At 38.7% G+C, this 17,703-nt stretch overlaps 1 protein-coding gene across 1 annotated transcript in view; it reads right to left on the bottom strand.

Moving 5' to 3' along the window:
* LOC137294802 (son of sevenless homolog 1-like) overlaps positions 1-14,799 on the bottom strand; it is a 33,514-nt gene extending 18,715 nt beyond the window's left edge. Inside the window, exons 1-5 of the mRNA XM_067825918.1 lie at positions 14,394-14,799; positions 3,341-3,607; positions 2,899-2,982; positions 1,754-1,834; positions 999-1,193 (exon numbers count right to left, since the gene is read on the bottom strand). Coding sequence (XP_067682019.1) covers positions 999-1,193; positions 1,754-1,834; positions 2,899-2,982; positions 3,341-3,607; positions 14,394-14,489 — 723 coding nt within the window. The 5' untranslated portion in view covers positions 14,490-14,799. The remainder of the gene's footprint in view (positions 1-998; positions 1,194-1,753; positions 1,835-2,898; positions 2,983-3,340; positions 3,608-14,393) is intronic.
* Between the last annotated feature and the right edge of the window lie 2,904 nt (positions 14,800-17,703).

The following is a 17,703-nucleotide window of genomic DNA, read 5'->3' as shown; positions in this document are numbered from 1 at the left end:
TCTACAAAGTTTTGCAGAAAAATAGAGTACTGTTTTTCAGTTCTGCACCGGAAACGAAGTCCACCCCACCATTAGACTAACACCAAAATGTTCCATGGAAAAACACAAAAAAATAAAAATGCCAAAACTCTGTAAATAGCAAAAGGCACAACTATAGGTTGAGATTATTATATCTGTCGAGAGTGGTCTAAAAATATTGAACGGTTTCTGAGTTATGCTCCAGAAACCAAATTATTATGGACGGATCTACGGACATACGGAGGGACATGCAGACGAGACGTCGACTATATCCCCCCACATTACATGCTGGGGCATAACTATGAAACCTTTCACGAAAAGTACCTGTAGTCCTTTCAGGTTTTGAATAGTTTCAGATAAACTGACTTGTGTTATTACTGACACAATGTCAGATCAGCAACTATGACTGTGGGTTTAGGCACAATAAAGGCAACATAATGTTCCCTGTCCTCTTGGCTTAACTTTGGGACAATGTACTCCAACAACATGAGTGGGTTGGTGAGTGTGTAAGATTATACGTTGCTATTAGCAATATCCTGATAATTTCATTTTGGGTGACACCAGAAATGGGCTTCACACACACTGAACAGTAAAAGAAATACAATTCTGGCCTTTTGTCAAGTTTGTGAATAGAATATATAATCATGAACATTTACTTTTATGTTATTTAATTACTTCTGTGTTTCTGTTGCTGTTCAGCATATTTTACTCATGTGCGGAATCAAACCTTGGTCTTCCAGTGAAAACTAAATGTTTTAATCATGATCAAGTGACTGACGTTGTGAAGGATTCATGAAGTTGGGATGTGAAAATGATGCTCAATGAACCAAACTATCAAAAATGACCATGACAGACTCTTAAATTATCATTAGAAATGAACATTAGAAAAACATCTCCTCAATCAACAAAAAATTATATTGGCCATTGTACCAATGTCCTGTCAAAGTTCAACTCCACACAGTCCACAATGCCCAACTCACCTTGCTGCGTGGAAACAAGTCAGCAAACGGAGCTCGGAACACTTTAATGATCATGTTGAGATCTCGCATGTACTGAGTCTCTTCCACAATGAAATCTTTCACAATCTCTTCATAGGTCATAGATTCCCTACGCACTGGCTCGTCCTCAACTACAAATGAAACCACTTCCTCCTGGGAGAACATGTCCATCAACACCTGAAAAAAGAGCAACAGCAACGAGTGAGAGAGTGAGTCTCTGGTGGGTGAGGGAGTGAGCGCGTTATCAACAGCACAAGCTTCTATCTACACAAATGGGATGTTGACATGAGTCAACCAAGTCAGTGCGTCTGACCACCCAATTGTGTTTATCGCATATTATGACATGCAGAAGCTGCTGAAGACCAATTCTTGCCTGGATCTTCAGGGTTCTAGTTATTTCTAAAAAAGATAACATCTAAGGAATGTCCCCACTGACAAACAAACTTTTTATGTGTATTTTAGAAAACTGAAGGATCCCTTGCCACTAGCCCAGGGAATACAGGGGACATGGAGGATACGGCCTCTCAATATCTGTCACTGAGTCAGTGAGTGAGTGTGTTCGTTTTACTCCTCTTGTAGCAATATTCTAGCAATACCGTGGCAGAGGACAACAGAGATGGGCCTTACACACTGCAACCATATGGGGAGTCTTCGGCATTTAGAGTGAACGCTTTAACCACTAGGCTACCCCACCGCCCCATACATGTCCTTGAACCTCCACTGTTCTAGGGACTCACCTGGTCTGCACATATTGCCACCTTGATGTCTTGGGATGTGATGTCCTGATGTCTGATGTTCTTCACATAGATACCTGTGAACTAAACACACACACACACACACGTCAAAAACAATTCACATTCCTTAAGTAGTGGTGTTCCGATCAATTAAAATAATCAAAGTTTGGTAGCAGTGACCAAATGACCAAGCAACAGATCACGTTTTCTCATGTTCAAACAAACAATTTTTTGGAACAACTGTCATAGTCTTTGAAACACTTAAAAATGGAACATAATTTCAAAGTTGTCTGGGCCTGAAAACTTGTTTAATTCTTAAAAGCTCACTTTACTAACTGAATAATTACAACTGAATATTTCTTGAAGAGTCCAGGAAGTGTATGTTCATGATATATTAGTCAGAATTTTAAAGTATCAAGTTGTGATATGTTATACATATGTGCATTAACAACCAGGCTAGCTATTCTCGAAACGTTTTTAACCCTACGAACTTCTGAAGCGCATTCGAAAATAAAGGCCCAGGATAGGAAAATCTGAAAAATGATGCTAATCAACTTTTTTCGATGATTGGTCGTTGGTAATAAAGAAATCATCCATCCAGTCAACCTGTCATTTCTCTATAGTTATCAAAAAAGACCAAACAAAGTCACAGGAAATTTTGCAAATGGCAACTGGACAGGATTATGACTTCTTTTTTTGTGGATTTTTTGCATGTACACAGGTAGTTATGAAACTTAATAATGACTGTGAGCAAAATACTTTGAAATAATGAACTATACTCTGATATGTATTTTATTGCTCATTATAACAAAAAGTCTGTAATCATCATGAACTTCCGGGCTGGTGTACCGCTAACCTGTAAGATTGTCAACAATGACCTGAAAAATACTTTTGCAAAATAGTGTCTCATTGATAAGTCAACCCCCTTCTACAGGCTACGTTTTTCCCCTTAAACTTTGGCTTATCAATGGTAATATACGGTATTTGACAAGCTGTTGAGGCCGATTCTGACTGTAGTAACTTAAAGGAACAAGACAACCTTACTTCCACTGGATTCTACAGGCACCCATCAAAGCACAAACATGAGAGGCAAAAGTAATTCTATCCTGCCTGTCATTATGGCAAAATTGTCAGCAATGATGACGTACCTTGAGAATGTCAGCAGCAATATACTCCAACACAGCAACAATGTACACAGCAACCTGGTAGTCCACACGGTAGCCCAGCATCTCCTGTAGACACAACATCAAGCACACAACTCAATGTCTCCTCACCCGATACAGTTAGTCACACACGTACAACCAAAACCCTATTTAGTGGAGCATTATTATGCCCGATACTGGTCACTACTGGTCATGTCATTAAGTTAAGTACAAATCACCTCTGCAACCAGAGCTGACTAGGATAGTTTCAAATTCAAATTTGGAAGTGTTCATCAACACTTTTTGAAACAAATGAGACTGAAAATCCTGCTCTCACCAGGCACCAACAAATCCCTTAACATCTTGAAAAAAAAAAATTGAATAATTATCCATCTTCAACCAGATCAGCTGATATATATCACTGACAAATGGAACATCTGAAACGTACCCGAAGCAAAGGATGAACTTTATCCACAGGCAAGACAAGAGTGTGACTCTCATTCTTCTTTTTGCTCTTCTCAATGGCATTCTGAGCATCGCCAATGGCCCACTTGTCAATAGGGTCAGGGAAGGTCCTCTGTACCCGCTCCTCCACATCCTGTACAGAATGAGGCTGTGCTGAACACAGGGTAGCCAATAGCTGGATCATCAGCTCCTCGATATACCCCAGTGCATCGTCCCGAGCATTGAGGGAAGGGTGCACCTGCCGGAGCACCTGCAAATATAAATACATAAACATATAAATACAGTCGAACCTCATTTATCCGGACGTTTAGGTTTCATTCGAAAAAAGTCTGGATAGCGAGACATTTGGTTAACTGGGTCAAACAAGCAAAACGTGAAAATTAAATGAAAGCAAAAAAATTTCATGCACGTATATCAATACATCAAATGTCATTAGTAATAACAGTAAATTATTATAAGATATAAGTGTACCGATAATACATGGAAACCGGAATGCAGGTTACCATTTGTCAGGCTGTCTCGGACATAATCGTGTAGCATGTAGAGCTTTAGATGGTAAGTTAGATGAAAAACATAAATCAATGACAAAAAGATTCTACAGTAGAGCATGGATATAGCGAACACGGATATAGCGAACAAACGGATATAGCGAACAAATTTAAAAGTCCCGTCAATGGTCCCTTTATAATATCATTAAAATTATACGTGAATAACGAACTCGTGAGTAGCGAATTAACGGTTATAGCAAACTGATTTCCTGACCCCAAGCCCAGTTAACGACTTAAGTAGCGAACTCACTCAGTGTCAGCTCAGTGTCAACTCAGTGACTTAGCGGTATACATCAACCTTGTGGGCGGTGAATCAACATTGTTTAACCTCGTTGACGGTGAATCAACATTGTTTAACCTCGTTGGCGGTGAATCAACATTGTCATTAATTAATTAACAAAAGAAACACATCGTGTTTAAAAGCTTGACTGATACACAGATCTTCAGTTCGCTCTCGTCGCTATGGCAGGCAAACGTAAAGCTATCACCTTTGACACAAAGCTTCAGATAATCCAGGCTGTAGAATCAGGAGTAAGATCGAAGACAAACATCGCTTCGACTCCGTGTTATATTGTTGAAATTGTTGTGATTGTTAAACATGTTCTAGATAATGTATTTGAACAATGAAATCAGAATTTTAATGTCAATGTACAAGAATAAAAATATGTAGCCCATGTATATACGTGTCTCTTCATCTCTATAAGCCAATATGGCGGTCAAACGCGAATAACGAACAACGGATCTAGCGAACTAAATCCCTTGGTCCCTTGGAGTTCGTTATATCCGTGTTCTACTGTATTTTGTCAATTGCATATTCTTTTTTGTACTTCTAAATGCCCTGTCGTGACAGATAGCAGGGGTCGATTTATAAGTGTTATATAAACTACATTTAGTGTATTTTACCCTAATCCTAAGCTTATCTTACTTACTAACATGTGTTTTCGTTACTGATGAGATGTTCACACACGTGCCAAATCCTAATGAACAACCCGAATGACACGCATCACTAGTGTTTTGAAGGCTAATTTATCAATTCACACCAAATGCCTTCCGATAGATTAAGAATGAAAACACATAGTCGTGCGGTAAACCGTAGTGACGTGACACATACACATACGCGTTGCACAGATCTCTCCGTCCGGATAACTGGATCATTTTTCAATGGAAATCTATGTGAATGGTCTGAAAATTCGCCGTCCAGGTCTGGAAGCATGGGGTCCAGTTTAGCAAGTACAATTAATGAACATAAGTTTCGTTTCACATAAAAATCATTCGGAAGGTGGGGTTTCCGGATATGTGGGGTCCGAGTAAACAGGGTTCGACTATAAATAAATATTGCTGCTTTTGGCAATATTGCAGCAACATCATGGCAGGGAAGATCAGTAATGGGCTTCACACTCTGTATAATGTTTAAAGAAAGAAATATTTCATTCTAAGGAATAGCAAAAGACCAAACCATTTTAGCAATATGTACAAATTGTAGATATTTTCGTATTTAAAAGATGTTTCTAATATTTCACGTGTAAAGACAGATGACTTGTTTAGAAATGGCACTGCTTTTAAATTTGTTTGTGAATGTCACATACTAGAGTAAGCACAAACCCAAAATTAAAAAAATATGATTTATAAACTAACCCTCCGTTGTATACAATGATTCATTCTGGCTATCACTCACCTCTTCATTCTCACAGTCATCCAACACACTCGCTCTCTTGCCTCTACTCAGCCAAGCACATACGTCATACACCATCATTCACATAAACACTCAAAATATTTCTACATTACAAATTAATTACCTACCCTGAACAACCAGTCAAATATACAGGAAAAACAGCCAAACTGACAAGCACAGGCACAAGCCCACGTTGAAATTAGTGCTTATATACACCCAAGCCATAATACAAAACTTGACTGACTCCAAAGCTATAATACCCGCCTTGACTGACCCCCCAAGCTTACAATGGTCTCTCATACTATACACCTCCAACACAGACAATCCCATACTGCTTACATCACTTCATGAGCTTGCACATCCTCACTCCAAACTTATCAGACCTCAAACATAAAATAAAACATGCATTATACTAATTGTGATTTGGGTTGTGAGGAGTCACGTGTGGTGTGGTACGGTGTGGTACGGTGTGGCATGTGGTGTGGTACGGTGTGGTGTGGTGTGGTACGGTGTGGTGTGGTGTGGTGGATTGTTACACTCAGTTATATTCCAGCTATATAAAAGATTTAGTGCAATGACACACCACAAACAAGTGTTCAGCCTCGTACAACCATTAGCATAGTAGGGGACCTATTCCAATAAACAATCCTCACAAATTCCCTACAATTCAAGGGGTTGATTATGCTTATATCATAATTGTTGGCTTCCATTCCATACTCCTTCTCAACAAAGATCTTCCTTGAGTTCAAACCACTAATGCATAATTACATCCAAAGAGTCTACTCCAATACATATGCTTACATAATGGACCTAAGCAGGAAAAGCAGAACACTGAAAAAAACCCAAACAATCCTGAATGTGCTTGATGTCTTGTTTTGCTGATTACTTCCTTGTTATAATCATCTATTGCATAAACATATGACACCAAAATGTCCTTTGCCATCGTCTCCATCACAGTTTAAGTTACTGTAAAGTCATAAGGAGCGGTGGGGTAGCCTTGTGGTCACAGTGTTCCATCATCACAATAAATTCTTGAGTTCGATTCCAGACATGGATACAAATTTTATTTTGCAATGTGTGAAGCCCATTCATGGTGTCCCCCACTGTGATATTGTGGGAATATTCCTAAAAGTGGCATATAACTAAATCTTCTCACTTCCTAAGGTCTGCATCCAGAATTTACATGGGCTTCAAACTGAGTGGGACAGTCTCTGGTATTTGCCTGTTACACATCAATTCTAGCACTGTTTAAAATCAAGAATAAATAAGAGCCTTAACTTGAGCACGATGTTATCAAGTTACAGACACAGGAGACCCCTTAATTCAAGAACAAGTCATAAGCTCCCCTCCTAACCTATCAGGGGCCCAATGTTGAATAAGCTGCCACTTAATAGTATTTCTGTTGTACAATGAGAGAAACAAGAACAAAGTCACCTTGCTATTAATCTGTAAGACACTAGAGGTACTAAATTTAATCCACAAGAAAACATTTACTGAAACACTATGATCGCCATGGTTACAACACATTCATTTCTTTCCGACTAAGCATACATTCAAACTGTTTCTAATCCATCTAAATAAAGATAAGATTCAGCCTACAGCAGAGGACATGAACAGATCGTTTAATAAGTATTTGTTTCTAAATAAATTTGCCATGGTCCAGTAAAATATTCCCAAATCTCACATTTTGTAACCACTTCAGAAACCTACAGCTGACACATGGGTAAGGTGAGTTATAGAAACCTGGGCACTAAATTTGGACTCATTCCGGTGCTAATTACTTAGAAGATTGAAGTTAACATGATTACAGAAATCAGGTTTTAGATTTGTATATATGATATTTACCATAATCTTATAGAACATTTGTAAATGACTAGGTTGCAGGATCCACAAAAATGTAATTTTTTTTTAGTAAAATTGATATTTTATACTTATACGGACTCATGCTTATTATGCTTGTCTCCTTCTTCTAACCGAACGTTGTGAAACACTTGAATCCCTTGATGTTCCCTTCATTGAAGAGGACGTAAAATCAAATCAGACACATGACCTGCCGTGCTTGTTACTCCTTCCATAATTCCATAAGCCTGACACGAGAATTACTGGGAATTCTGCGCGCCTGATGAGGGGTTGGGAGGTCTTGACATCATGAGTCAAAAGCTGCCTTCCATTATCGTTGTAAGTGAGCTATTTCCATCTGCAGAGGGTGGCGACCCCAAGGCTCTTATTTCATGTGGTTTGGAGGCCTACAGAGGTTCAAATCCTGCTGTTTTGTAGGCCCTCAGTATAACGGCTCTCATCCATACTGAGATAGTGTTGCAGGATACTTCTGTAAGTGTCTCAGTAGATAGTGGGATGAATAGGTGCTTGAACTTTGTCTCCTTGACTTAGTTCGCTGAAGATATATTTTCAATGCTCTCACTGGGATAATGATAAATCCTGTATCATGTCGCCCAAGGACTGTCAATAATGCCAGGATGCGGAATTGTACCGGTTGTCGAGGCAGTTGATTTTCGGCGATAAATCCCATCACAGTCCTTGGTGCGCAAATCTCCAGATGATCCGTGTCAAATCATGTACAACTGAAGTCCACGGCATGTATTTCTGACATCTGTGCTGCCGTTGTTAGGGCAAGTACAAACAGCATTTTCTGTGTCAACAGTTCAAAGAATGTCTGACCTAGAGGCTCGAAAATGTCAGTGGTGAGATGTTGCACAGCTGTCACAAGCTGTTGCGTTGCTGCTGAGTAATTCTGGCACTTTCATCAGCTAAATCACAAATCTCAAGGTGATGACGAAGCCGAGTGCCGCTACAATGGTTGATAATGTAGGATGATAATGAAGTCCTCTTGCATGCAACACTTTCATGTTGTAAAGATTCTTCTTTCCCCAGAATGTCGAGTTTTCATAAGAACCAAGTCTGACTTCATCACTAATCTTCCAGTAATACGTTACCGCTCTGTGTATGCCAAGCTCATTGCTGCAGGAATGTTTCAATCAGCTGAAAATACATGAGGACAGTCGGAGGTAGTGCGAACAGGTATACGCTTCATCTGTAATGAAGATTTTTGGTACCAGAATCACTTCGTCTTCAGATCATCAACACTGTAAGTTGTGAGAGAGCTGTCCTGTATGCGAAGTCGATTTATAAACTGGTTGGCTGTCATGGCAAAACACTGCCATCTTTTGCAATAAGCCTCCAGCTAAACAACATTGATTCTGCTGTTAGAAGACCTCATGCCTCTTGAAGACAATAAGATGCTGCTGTAGACTGCTACCTGGGTTGTAAATATGATGGAAGGGTTGTTTACATCTATAGACATCTTCCTGAGACCAGATCACTAGCTGCATTCTGTACAAGGCTTTGTCCTGGGAAGGACAATCAGATTCCAGATATGACGTCACCAGTGTTGCAGCCATATGATCATCATGAAATCTTGTGCAGTCAGTGATTCCCTCATTAGCATTCAGGCTTGTTTGATAAATAACTGACTTGAAGAGCCAAACCTTCCGCTGCTTAACACTGACAAAGGCAAACTGTCCTCGTGGTCGTTGTTCTTCAACTGAATATTATACAGTCGTTATCTTACACAGATGCTGCGAACCAATTTCCATGCTTATCCACATCAGTAGAGGTTGACTGTCGTAACTGGGTTTATTAAGTGTCAAATTAATCTTGCTGAATTCCTCACTGCTGGTGCATGGCGACCTGATGTTAGTGCCAGATGCTTGGAGATGAACTGTTATTCCTTCTTCGAAGTAAGTAGAGTAGGTAAGATCATCTTAACCTGTTCAAAGTTGGAAACTTCTGGCTTTAAACGGTAAATGTTAGTATGCTGATTCTGCATGTGCTGGTCTAGTAGAATCACGCATGCATGCACACATGCTCCTGTGAACAATGAAGCTCCATGTTCAACAGTGATGACGACATATCTCAGGTCATATGCTCTGAACTGTAATGATACAGCTGATGGTGAAGATCTTTGTGAACGGGAGCGTTCACACAGTGCATCCTCTAAACTGCCGAGGTAATACTGCTGGTGGTTAATATCTTCATGAAGGGGATTGTTCACATGCATCTTCTTCATCTAACAGACCTGTTGCGGCTGTTGAACTATCACACAAGATGACTGTAGTTGACTGACGATGTCCACATGCTGCAGTGGTTATTGATTCTTAGAAGCATCCAATGTGTTGAGTATAGACGTTGTTGATGTCTGTACTGAAAGTAGACTCTCTGAAAGTTGCAGCATCGTTGTAGATGGTGCTTCCCAGAGTGAGCCAACCTAAAAATGTTTTAGCATGTATTTGAATAGTAAACAAATACAAACAAAATTCTCACCAAGTTAACAGTGAAGAATGGAAGAACAAGTAACCAAGTAGAATATAATAACATGGAAAAGCCACAGAGCGCTGTGACCTACAACCTGTAACCCCAGGAGCATGATTTCATCTGTGAAAACGTAATCTCACATGAAGAAATACATGTTCCACAACATAAAAAACTCTAAATTTATCGACAATTTCATATCACAATGAGACTGTATCGGGGCTAAGTTGACCATTTCGAACCATATCTTCAGGTGATGGACAATAGAATGACAAGCATGGCAGGTCATGAGACCGAATTGCATGCAAATGCATGAGCTAAAGGGGGTTTACTTGTGGATGAGTGTTCATTTTGCTTTCTCTACAATGATGGGAACTTCAGGGGATTCAAGTGTTCCACTTCGTTTGGATAGAAGGACACAAGCATAATAAGCATGAGTCAGGATAAGGAAACTTTAGACATATGGATGTATAAAATAACAAGGCAGCACATTTGACTGTGATGTATGCTGTGTAAGAGTGCTTGTTCATATCATCACACAATGCACCTGACAACATCAGTTCAACAGGAGTTCAAAACATTCAGTATTTTTTCTCACTGATTGCATAGGCAACAAAAATAAAATCTGTTGTGATGTCTGAAAATCTAAGAATTATCCTGGCTACTAGAAACACGACCACCAAGACAGATAAAACCAGTAGCATACCAAGTTCAAAGCTCTTACGTACTATAGTTCACTGATTGCATATGCAACCAAAACATCTGTTGTGATGTTTTAAAAATGTAGTATTACTAATTTCTTTTGTCAATTTTTATTTGGAGTCAACTGGCTAACTGTAAGTTACAACATTGACGTGAGGTTTACTTCAGACCAGTTTTGGCAATATTCCAGCAACATTATGGTTGGAGACACCAGAAATGGTTTTCACACAATGTATCCATATGGGGAATAAAACTTGGGTCTTCAGTGTAACAAGTGAATACAATAACCACATGGCCACCCCACTGCCACCACCAACAAGATTAAATGAACATGGCTAGTTACGTATCTCAATGTGAATAATGTTACACATTATTGAATGCTTTCTACAATGTCATTGAATTAAGTATCAACAAAGAAAATAAATCAATACTTGTTGTTTCATGGCATTTTAGAATTTCAGAAAAAAAACCTACCCTTGACATAAAATTATGAAGTAATACAATGTACTGTCATTCTACAATGCAAAAAAGAATCCATAGGTACAATGCCTAAACCTGTTTTTCTGTCCTTCAGAAATGATATGTTACTATATCCGATTTACTGAACAAATGCTTATGTTATTGGTTTGAGGGTTCTAACTAAACTCTGATCAAATACACGGAAGTAATTAAATGGGAGTATTGACTCCATTTTCTGCACGTAAATGTTTTTTCTTCATATTGATGAAGCAACCAATCATGCTGAATCATCAAAGTTCATGATCTTACGTGTGTTTTTGTCTGAAGTATCCACAATGTTAAAGGTCACATGCAACGTAAAACACAACTTTGCAGATTCTGATACCTTTCGGTATGCACTTACCGAAACAAATCATCTAAAATGCCAATTGAACCTATAAAGTTGGGAAAACGCGCTGGAAAAAAAGCCCGTGAAATCAGAGTTCAAACTATTCTCTAAATTTCCCCCAGCGATGGGGGAAAAAGTGTTTTCAGCAGCTGTACTGTGCCCATAACGCATGCGCAGTGAATAGGTTCATGGATCTTGAAACAGTATGCATGCCCGGGGTATGAGGTCGTTAACAGTAGTCTAACCTTAGATGTGTACACAAACAAGTAAATAATCTATACATAAAAAAACTTGTTGATTGTTGTAAGCAGACTCTGTCACAGAGAAAGCTCATTGTCTGGTTTATTGACACCTATATGTCTGCCTGCATGTCTGCTAAAGACAATATGCAATACACAGCTTTAATCATCGAGCACATGCAATCTGAACTTAACATGTACCCATCAGGCTATACGCCATAAACAAAATAAATTGATTTATGACTCGTGCACCTGAGTCCTGTCTCTGCCACATTATGTAATTAGGCAGGAGTGATACTTGTACACATGACATGTTTTTATGTCTGTGGGTTACAAACAAACTACATCCATTTTTCTCGGATGACTGGATCGGACGGAAACTGGTGCAAATTCTTGTCAGTTTCAACTCCTGTTTTGTTCTTGGATGAATGACAGTTTCAAGCCACGCATTAGTTCACCATCTCTCCTGAGATGATTTTTTGATTGGATTGAACACAAATTCAGAGAACATGTATTTACAAACCCAACATCTATACATACATTCTTTATGGATAACAACTTCGTCTAGTGTATATGATTTTGTATGACAACGGTATATGAATTCATACTGAAAAGACGCATCAAGTACAATAAAACAAGTTGTTATCCAAAAAGAATCTTACTTTCTTGTGACTCGCCATACTTCTAAAATGCCCACCAAACAGATCATCTTTTTGTACACACAATAAGCCCTCAGCGTGTCAGCAAATGAACCAGCCAATCGGAAGCTGTCATTACACTTGAGTGCACAGCCACCTGCTATGACTGGGTTCGGTTTCGTTTCGAGGGAAGTAAGCCCAAGTACAAAATATTGCACTTTTGAATCGTGATTGTACGCTTACAGTTTTGTTTATTTGTTTTTTTTTTACAATCAGCAATGTATTTTATGTCATGAATAAGTGATAATTGTGTTTTAATTATGTTTGATTTTTTGGTTGCATGTGACCTTTAAGATTGTTATTTGAGTGTGCAGCTATAGTTTCTTAACCTAGGGACTCCCTTGATCATATTAATGCCTCCATTACTAAATTTACACAGGGATACAATCACACAAAATTCTACTCAAAATAACACTCAAAGCCAAGTTCAGGCTAATAATTATAAAGATTTTGCCAAAGTGAGTATATGTATCATCAGATCACTAAAGTCAATACATCATAATATCTTGATATCATATAAGTGGGTTCGGGTGGTAACTCTCATTAACTAGGTTAAATGCACATCATATCAGACTTTCATGTCCCATTTGTACACATTAATGCTCATGGCATCAGTCACTGGATTATTGAGTAAAGACTACTCTTACACATGTAGTTGAAATATGTTAATTGCAGTCTAAGAACATACAATCATCATAATATATCCTGTCAATATCAGTAATAGATTAATACTTGAATTTGCAACATTATCTAAATTTACATCTTTACCTCAGACTTGCATTTGATGGTGGTATTCACACAAAACATAAAATAACTATTCTATCCAATGCCACCTCAAGCTCTTCATAGCAGAAGCTCAAACCAAACTCTCTCTGCTCAGCGAGTAAAAAAATATTTCCTGTTTCTTCTGACAGGAGGGGAATGGAGGATCTCGTATTGATGATTCATCTCTTTAAACTAGCAGCTTACTTTTTCACTAAGTAAATATAACTCAAAGGAAATTAAGCAAAATAGATGCTTTAATTGCTTTGTATATATGAAGTTTAGTATAACATGTATTGTGCAAAGTCACTCCTCATTATCATTTGCAGCTATATTGATCATGTGTTTATATTCTGAGGACACACAACTTACACAACAGGATCATATGAGACTAGGAGTTATTACAGCCAAGTGACATGGTATGAGCCACAAGTTGTGATATTGTGCAATGATGACATTTCAGATGCAAAAGTCATACACCGCTTAAAAGGTAATAAAACTTATCACACATGGCATAGCAATTTTGTAGACAGGTGTGTCATGTAATACAAGAAACCTTCTAACCAAGCCTTACTAATGACATACATTTAGAAGGCTGGGCTGTACAGGATGTGCTGGCAGTTTACTGCTGTCTTCACTGAAAGCAACTGTTTGCATGTTTACATATTGAGATAATAAATATTTGTATAATCACTGTCGAATCTAAAACTGAGAAACATTTGCTACAGATCTAATGTGGATTTACTGTTTTCAACGTAATAAGATATAAATACAGTTTGTCTTACATGTGAATAGTACACTGATAATGTTATCAATCTGTGAAAACTTGAAAGCATCATGCGAATGACAAGTAACATGCAAATGACAGCTAACATGAGCATGACATGGGCTGTTGATAAACATGATAAAAACATACATGTTGGCACTGCTGCTAGTAAGTTTCACTATCAACATGAAAACTATCCATATCTAATCTCTGCGTAACAACTTTTACAATCACTCTTTGGATGACAGTATGTGTATGAATGCATGTAGGTCCTACTTTCTATGTGTAAACATCTGTATAGCAAGATTATCAAAAAGTAGCATATCGTAGCAAGGCATACGTGTCATTAGCCTTACATTCAAACACATCCTTTCAAACGCAATATTTGTGACATGATCGGTTACACGAAAACATTGACGAACGCATTATCAGGAAATGTTCCGACTTTCAATAATGGATGTCATTGTACTCACCGTTATTAAGGGTTTGATGAATAAACCTTTCCATTTCGATGAGGTATCTTCAGAAACTGTTTCAGATGTTGGATACATACCGGTATGTTGTGACATTCCTACGGAACTGACAAGTTAAACCATTTACACACTTGATCTGCTGTTTTCTCTTCCGAGCCTGCCATGTTTAACATACAAGGGAAATAACCTTACTTATCATTTCACAAATACAATTACATAAGGTAAGTTATTATGAAATGTTTGCGACCAGCAGTCCGCGTATATATTTTTCTCGCATCTTACTATCATTAGCGTTCACATAAACAATTGTTTTACTTGCTGTTTACATGAAACAACTACATGAAATTTCCGCATTTATCACAGGAAATAAGGGCCTTAGATTCTTAATACGCATGCGTACACGATTGGGTAATATGGCTACGACATTATTTATCTATCAGCAGTTATTACAGTAGAGCGATTACAAATAAATGGGATTCAGACGACAGTGTGCGACACATTTCTCTACGAATTGGCGTAACTGGCGCCATAATTTGTCGTAAATAAGATATCGTTTGCTTTTCGACACATGCGATATGCTTCAATTATCGTCTTCGCGATTCTAGCTGTTAGTACTAAATCATTGAAACGTGTACAGCTGGGTGTGTTACGCTCGAGTACTTCAAGACGAAAACCGCCCAATTATTCCCCAATTGCAGAAATTAATCGCGTAATTAGTGTTAGCGTGATAATTACGTCAAATGGCGTAAAATTTCACACGTAGACTAATGATTAGTAATTGTGAGTTACACAAGCGTTGTTGCGCAAAACATCTCGCCTATTCCTCATTTTTTATATGACATATATTTACCAAACAATATATGTTGTTTTTTTATTTCCTCTATATCGAGATACATTCGTCCAGCTGACACCTCCCGACCTCTGTCTCTCTCAGTTAACTGATGCACACAATCATGATTAGAATTTGTGTACAAACGGAAGCACTGGACGGGGAAATAGATGTGTTACGGCAGGGATACTCTAAAACATATATAGGCTCCCTGGTTACGGTAAATGCTCAAATTGGCGCTGAATTGAACTCACTGGCTTGATTTAATCGCCGGCGGTGCGCATGGGTGTCAGACATTTAAATTTAAAGCCACATTGAGCTCATGAACAATTCATTTCATTGCTCCGAAATCAACATATTCTACACACAAAAAATGTTCAACCATAAAAAATGTTACTGACGGGGTATTAGTACCAAATAAAAGTATTTTTACGAATACCCCAATCAGTGACAGTATATACCCTGATGCCAGTTTTTATCATTGCAAGCCCCTGTGATTCTATCTATATCACCGCATTGTAATTCTACTTGCAAGGAAACCTGTGAAGTTTCGGACTATTTCGGAAGTTTCACTCGCTATTAGTCTTCAGCCAGCCAAGTATGTCGCCAGAGGCGACTAACGGGTCAGGTGGTCAGGCTCGCTGACATGCGTGATGCATATGTTCACATCCCAGTTGCGTAGGTCAATGCTCATGATGTCGATCACTGGTCTGTCAGTCCAGACGCGAGTATAATGCATACAACTGGAAAGTGCAGGGTTAAACACCAAACTTGTAAGGAGACATGAGAAATGACCCATCTTATTTGCATATCACTAATACATAAACTAAGCTCTCCAGTTTCGAAGGGGATATTATAGTTTCACATAGTTGTCTGGCGTTGTTGTATATACACCGCTGTTACACAGGAAGGTATGCAGGTACGCTCTTTTCTTTGCGATTGTCAGTGTTGATAAGTGTTGTTGCAGCGATATAGCACAATACCGTATATTCGGTTTGTTTAATTTACGAAAGCCCAGATAATTTTTTTCTGTTATAAAATTGATAGTAACCACTTTTACTGGTCATTACCACTTTGTTCTAGTAAATACCACTTTTGAAACTGGTAATTGCAACTTTTTTCTTGTCATTACCACATCTGAAAAGGCAAAATTATCAAATCTGTCAAGGAAATTTAGAAGTGGAAGCATAAGAAAAGTGATAATTTCCATAAGAAAAGCCAAATCGTCGTGGTATGCACTATAAAGATGTTGACATCCATACATCTGGCTTTTCTTATGAAATTATCACTTTTCTTCTGGTAAAGACCACTTTTGAAGTAAATCAAAACTTTTAATGTTTACTTATTCGTGTTTACATGCATATTCATTTTATGCGTTCATACTGCCGTAAAATACTACACAGCAGTGTCTGCGTTGTATTGCAGTAAAATATTGCACTGAAATATCTTCCACGGGCGAGAAATAACATTAGTAATTATCCAAAACTGTGTTTCACTGGAGTTACTGCTTGTGTGAGATCAACTGGTGTCTCCTAAGTACGAATGTGTGAGTTTAGTTTTACGACGCACTCAGCAGTATCCCAGCTATATGGCGGTGGTTTGTAAATAATAGAGTCTGGACCAGACAATCCAGTGATCAACAACATGAGCATCGATCTGCGCAACTGGGAACCGATGACATGTGTCAACCAAGTCGGCGAGCCTGACCACACGATCCCTTTAGTTGCCTTTTACGACGAGCATAGTCGCCATTTATAGCATGTGTTTCTGAAGGTCTATTCTGAACTGAAGTAAAGAGGGAAGTATTTTAACATTGACATCTGAAATGATAATTTGACGTCAGTGAAGATTTCTTTCGAGCTCCTTACGGCTCCACGATGTGCGTCTGGATTCCTAAGACGCCTTTTCAGTTTAAATGGAGCTGTTTGTTTCTTTAATAAATATATATCAGCGACTGGTCGTAGATCTGAGACGCTTTGACGTGCAGGTTCCACTAAACATGGATTCTGTTCCCTTCGTTCACACATGCTGTTACTTGGTTTGTCCCCTCCAAAGGGGGCACAGGTTTCCTAGTAGCCTAAGGTGTCGTAACCCGTTGTTAGGATCTGCGTTCGAATCCCGGTTTGCCTTATGTTGCTCATTTGTCAGAGCCTCTGTAACGTCTAGCGTTGTATTAAGAGATAATCATCATGTGTTGGCCAATTTCCGGGTGTTATTGAGTATTGGAAGCAAGGGAATGCATTTGGAACCGACGGCATTAGCTGGAGGTTTCAAATGAAATATTCCCGTGCTTCAAATACTCAATAACACCCGGAAATTGGCCAAAACATGATGTTTATCGACATTGTTAACACAAAAGTAAACCAAAGGGTTTTACTGTGTGCACTCGTTTACATCGAGTACGGGTACAGCAGTGAAGTGTGATCAGCAGGCCGTTTCAGCTGGTTCCCATGGTAGCATCTGGAGCTGCTCATTTGTGAC

The sequence above is a fragment of the Haliotis asinina genome, chromosome 8 (genome assembly GCF_037392515.1).
Source record: "Haliotis asinina isolate JCU_RB_2024 chromosome 8, JCU_Hal_asi_v2, whole genome shotgun sequence".
In the NCBI taxonomy this organism is placed as follows: Eukaryota; Metazoa; Mollusca; class Gastropoda; order Lepetellida; family Haliotidae; genus Haliotis; species Haliotis asinina.
This window is presented reverse-complemented; position numbering and strand designations above follow the sequence as displayed.